The 6,000-nt window shown below is 34.4% G+C and overlaps 1 protein-coding gene across 5 annotated transcripts in view; it reads right to left on the reverse strand.

Annotated features, from left to right (window-relative positions):
• Window positions 1-6,000, reverse strand: part of PMS1 (PMS1 postmeiotic segregation increased 1 (S. cerevisiae)) — a 100,927-nt gene that overhangs the window by 85,673 nt on the left and 9,254 nt on the right. For all 5 annotated transcript variants that reach the window (XM_008593378.1, XM_008593370.1, XM_008593365.1 and 2 more), the window contains one exon: window positions 5,264-5,446. In XM_008593378.1, coding sequence (XP_008591600.1) covers window positions 5,264-5,446 — 183 coding nt within the window. The remainder of the gene's footprint in view (window positions 1-5,263; window positions 5,447-6,000) is intronic.

A 6,000-nucleotide genomic window follows, 5' to 3' on the forward strand; every position in this document is an offset into this window, starting at 1 on the left:
CCCAACTTCCATCTTCAAAACAGGATGAATTAGCTCCTCATTCTGCCCCTTGAAGTCATGGAGGCTTAACGTGATATAAAACAAACACAAACCTACAGATCCTGTATTATCTTATGTATAAGGAACTTGATAGGTCAGAATAACACCGAGCACACTGTAACCACTTTTAAAATGTTGAATGGATAAATCAATAAATATGAGTGCAGAGGACACCTAGCAATTACTCTGATACTTCTATGGGAAAAACAAGAGAAAAAAATAAGCTTATGCTATAGAATGAAGACCTTTGGTAAGAATTAAAAGGAGTTTACCTACGAATGGGTGATAAATTTTAGAAAGGATTTCTCAAAAATGTGAAGAAGCTGCACAAAGTTGAGCATGAACGCTGAAGTGAAATACTGCTTGCAAACAAGGGAATCTAAGTCTGATGACTTCATTACCTATTTGATACAGCTGCATACTACTTCTGACATTCAAGTTCAAGCATAAATAACATTCATCTATATGGCACATGACAACATTCAAAATACTTTAATATGTATTATTTTATTTGACCCTCAAATCATTAACCTCACTTTATAGATGGGAAAAAAAAAAAAGAATCTCAGAAAAGTGAGCTTGTTTTATGCCTTTGGCCAAGTCTCCTACTCAAACACTCAGGATTTAGAATTAGGCTTCTGATTCCTACTTTGGAATCTGTTCCGATTTTAAGAAAGCAAAACAAAACTGTTCCTCCTAAAATCAAGGTGTAATTTAACCTCCATTTAAAATCCAGTTCAAAAAGCTTTCATGAGTTTCTTAAACATTTCTTTGGAGGGAAAAAGATCATCTATAATATAACATACACTCATATAAAATAGCAATCTGGAAAGGAATAAAATATTTTATTATATGCATTTTATTATGTGATAGGAATAATATATAAAAATAGCCTTTATATAGGTTTTTATGAACAAGTCAAAACAGGATTTTCACTATCTCTAGTTCATTCTAGTCCCTATGGCTTAGTAATTAGTAGCAGGAATCTAACATGGAAGAATGACAAATATCTCAAAATCATTGCTCTACAAACAACAGTAAATTTGAAGAGAAGTTATGTTTGCTAATATGATTTTAAAGAAAACCGTATTGGTCAATTTCTGTCAGTCACTGATACACTTACATTCATCACAGATTATGGGAGAAGTAATTCCATTTTTAAATACAAATAGTTGACTCTGTCGATATAAAAAAAGAATGCTTTACTCCTTTAGACTGTTTTTAAGTCTGAGAGTGAAAGTTATTTTATAATTGACAAATTAGGAAAACTACTCATTCTTTTTAAGTATACAAAGAATACAGAATTAGATGTATTTTAGATTTCACCAGCTAATTTTGGTGAAAGTCTAACTTAATTTTTCCTTTTGTAACTAAAATTATTAACATCTTTAAAATAATCTAATGAAAACTAATTTCAACAACTGGAATTTTGGGTGATGGCAGCTTAACAGTGTGACAAAAGTATATCCCAATTACATATTATCAATCTATTGAGCCTGGTATGGCTTACAAATATATGGCTTTAAAATTATTTGCATCAATTAGTCTGGTAGATATAATAACCAAATCACTAATTTTTATAAGTAACTGCAATCTCTATGTAAAAAGTTTCAAAATAAACCAAAGCTTTTAAAAATAAATATGCAACTTCTATACATGAAACCTCAATTCTTTGAATGCTGGAGAATATTAAGTTTAAAAAGTGAACATTTTTCCCCAAAAAGCACTCATTAAGTCTTCCTGAATAACATTTACTTTAAAATGTAATAGACTTTAACAAATGTATATTGTTTTCTGTATTTCTGAAATACTATTCAGTCCTTCCACAAAAGTTTCAACTTGACCACTTATTAGTAGTCAAGTTGTTAGTAGTTACTTATCTATTGAGCTTACCCTGCAGGCCTGGGTATATTTATTATTTCAATATGGAGGTATTTTTAAACTTATAAATACCTACTAAGAAAGCAGCATGACCTACTGTGGAGAACTCAGTACTCAGAGGCATGAAATTGGAACTGAATTCCTGGCTTTGCAATGGACACACTGTGTGTCCCTGAATAGGTCACAACTTTCATCTTCCATTTACTTCAGTGTGCATAGTTCCTCTGAAATAAACCACCTAGTACAGCACCCTGCAAACAGCAGACAACGAAATATTAGTTGACTGATATCAGCAATTATGTTTTGAAGTTGGGGCAGAAGACCTGGCATTTGGCTTCACAAGACCCCAGTTTCTTCATCAGTAATTTAAAGAGACTAAATCACAGAAGACCTACATTATAGATTGGCTTACCCATGAAGCAGACTCAGATGGAGATAAATGAGCAGGAAGTTTATCAGGGACTGCTCTGAGATGATAACCTATGGGGACAGGGCACAGTGGTCCTGAAGTTGGACCAGGCCTTTACGATCCCTCATCAACCAGTCATTGGATGCAGGTTGTCCTGCATGACCTGGATAAAGTAGCTCTCTTCAGCTGAGGTGAAGGCAATCTCCAGAGGGAGATCAGCTGTGAGCATTCAGTCACCAAAGACAGCTGAAGAATGAGTGTTTGGTCCTGAAGTGGGTGATGTGAGTGGTGCTACCAGGGTAGGGTCCCTTCCAGTTCTGTATTTCCTTTAGCTTTCAGGTACAATCAAACTTAAATTATCATCAAAAACTCTGTCTGTGGCAAAATAATACCTGCTGTAAGATTCCATTTACATCAAGTTCAAGAACAGGTAGAACTACTAACCTGTGTTAACAGAGGTCAGAACAGTGGTTACCTAGGAGGAGTCTGGGAGGGGGTGTAAAGGAACCTTCTGGGGTGCTGATTATGATCTGTATTGTTATCTAGAGTGTATATATGTGAAAATTGTGCTGTTTGCATGTGTGTATGCACACACACAAACATACATATATCTATGTACGGTTTTTCCAAAGGTTTACAAGAAAGAGGCTTCCATAAAATGCTATGTTAGTATTTTCTAAGATAAACAAATGCTTTGTATTACAATGTGTAAACTGCAAATGTAATTTTTTTTCAAAGTTTACAGTTTTCTATTATTGTGATACTTTGACAACTTTTTTGTAATTTTGATGAGCAAAATTATTTTAACTATTTATACTCAAGGCCATTAGAATGCTTCAAAAATGAAAGACAAAATGATAAACTTGGATATCAAGTTAGTTTAAATAATCAAATGAAGAAACAAGATAGAGTGACCAATGGACAAAGACTTGCAAAAGTGCCGTCTAAAATCAGAACTACAGTGAAGATTTGGATAAACTATATGGCTCATGTACAACACATTTACAAAGACTAAGTATAGTGCTGCCACCTAGCACTCAAAGCTGATTATGACCAATTTCAGCTCTGAAAGGTTATATACACCTTGAAGGAAAACACAGAAATGCCAGTTAAGGATTTCCTCCTTTAATGATGTCTGAACATCTGGATTTTAACAAGCAAGGGCCACTAGTCCTCTATCCTCCAATAGCAAAATCTCCCTTAACTTCACCTACAAGTTTCCTGGTCTACTTAGAACGTCATTTTACAAATTCCTAAAGTCAAAGAGTAAGAGCTAGGACCATATCCACCAAAAACTGAGAAAACCTACACTATCCCAGCACTTCAAGGGCAGAGGGACGACCACAATGAGCCTAGAGAATACATCATTTCTGAGAAGACTGAGCTACTAAAGGATGTCCAAAGACCAGAAGAAGAGATAGCAACAATATTTCATGTCCATGCCACTTTTCCTATATAGTATGTATAAAGTCCTATCATTTTACTGCATCTGAACATTCTCACCTAAATAGGGTCTGCCAGCCTAAGTACAGATGAAAGATTACATGGCCACTGGGCAAAGTTCAACAGCTAGAGACCCTCACAATCACCTTGTCACTCACTGGCACACAGATACTGTCACACAATAAAACACAGCCCAACACCCGCACAGTAATGGTATAGCACAAAGAAACTAGTACAGTCATGTAATCAAACATAAATGAGATACATGGAAAGGAAGAGCTCAAGGTTCTAAATAGGCTTTGCCACAGACTAGTTGGTGACAAAAATCTGGAGCACAGTCAGTGCATTATAATTGGTATTATGGAATTAAGTGTGCCAGGCACTGAACTCAGGGGTTTATAGACATTGCAAGCACCTAACCAGCAGCTGAAAGAGTAAAGTTTTAGGATCCAGTCTGCACCTAGGGTTTAGGCCAAGTCAATGCACGTGTCTAGAGCACAACCTCATTATCTGTACTGACTACCATGGTATTTTCAAAGTGTGTTCCACAGAACAAACAAACATAGTGATATACCTCTCAATAAAAGGGTTTCATGTTCAGGTAGGTATAGGGAACTGTACCTACTATAAATCACCACCCTTAGCGATTCACAATATGCTTTAGTACAGCAAAGGTTCTGAGTTGTACTATAGCTAAGTATCTGTCTAATTTTTTAATAATTTTTTCCAAGCCAATGTGCCACTAAACCAACTTTTCCTCCCATAAATATTAACACTGCAAAACACACTTTACTGTTCTTAAAAAAAATTAAACACAGAACTGCTATATTACACAGCAAACCCACTGTGTCTTCTGGGTATATACCCAAAAGAAGTGAAAGCAGAGACTCAAACAGGTATTTGTACACCCACGTTTATAGCAATGTTATTCACATGCCAAAAGGTGGAAGCAACTCAAGTGTCTATTGGCGGATGAATAGATAAATAAAATGTGGAATACACACACAATGGAATATTATCCAGCCTTAAAAAGGAAGGAATTTCTGATACATATTATGACACAGATGAACCTTGGAGACATTATGCTAAGTGAAATAAACCTGATACAAAAGGACATACACTGCATGATTCCATTTAGAACCTAAAATAGTCAAAAGCATTGAGACAGAAAGTAGAATAGCGATTAGCAAGGGATGGGGGAAAAAGGGAACAGGGATTTATTATTTAATGGGCACAGAGATCCAGTTTGGGATGATAAAAAATCCTGGAGATGAATGGTTGTGATGGATGCACAACAATGTGAATGTATTTAATGTTACCGAATTGCATACTTAAATATGGTTAAAATAGTAAATTTTTGATACGGACATTTCACCATAATAAAAATAAAAACTTAAAACCATGTTTTGCCAAATACTATGTAAATTTTCTCTTAATTCTAATATTCTGAGATTATGAAATCACTAAAATAGTCAATATAAATTACCCTACCTCAGCTACACAACAAATTGACCCCAAGGCTTCTCCACGAAAACCGTAAGTTGTCAAATTTTCAAGATCTTCATGACTACTTATTTTTGAGGTGTAGTACTTCATCGCCATTACAGGTGCATCAACAGCTTTGATGCCCTCACCATTGTCTCGCACCTCGATTTTATCAAAGCCATAGTTCTCCTATAAAAAGTTAAAAAACACATTTAGAATATAAAAACATCAAACTATTATCACATTTAGATGCAGAGAGAAACACAGTGAAACAATTTTGCCATTTATTTACCTTTCATGGAAGCAAAACATTATAGAAATAAGAGTTTAAATTCCTTAGGTCTACTAATTCTTAGTTATGGTACAATGAGCAAGTCTTTTTCTCTGGACTCAGATTCAACTGTAAAATAAGGAGGTCAGTATGGCTTTAAGGTTTATTTCAACTGTTTTACTATCATGGGTATTTATTATAATTTATGTTATAATAAAACTTGACTAAAAAAATTCCTTTGAATTTTTGAATATATGTTTGGTGTATATAATTCCCCAAATGAAACAAAAGAGAACACCATCACCAAAAGAACAACTCCTGTTCTATCCACCAGGAGTCTAGCAATTATCACTATTCAACTTGACTTTTAATACCTTCTCCCTTGTTACTTTCATAAAAAACTTTAAATATTTACTATGTTAGAACTTTCTAAATTTCTTTTTTTTTTTTTTTTTTTTTTTGGTTTTTTTTT

The sequence above is a fragment of the Galeopterus variegatus genome, unplaced genomic scaffold, assembly GCF_000696425.1.
Source record: "Galeopterus variegatus unplaced genomic scaffold, G_variegatus-3.0.2 Scaffold158, whole genome shotgun sequence".
Classification (NCBI taxonomy): Eukaryota; Metazoa; Chordata; class Mammalia; order Dermoptera; family Cynocephalidae; genus Galeopterus; species Galeopterus variegatus.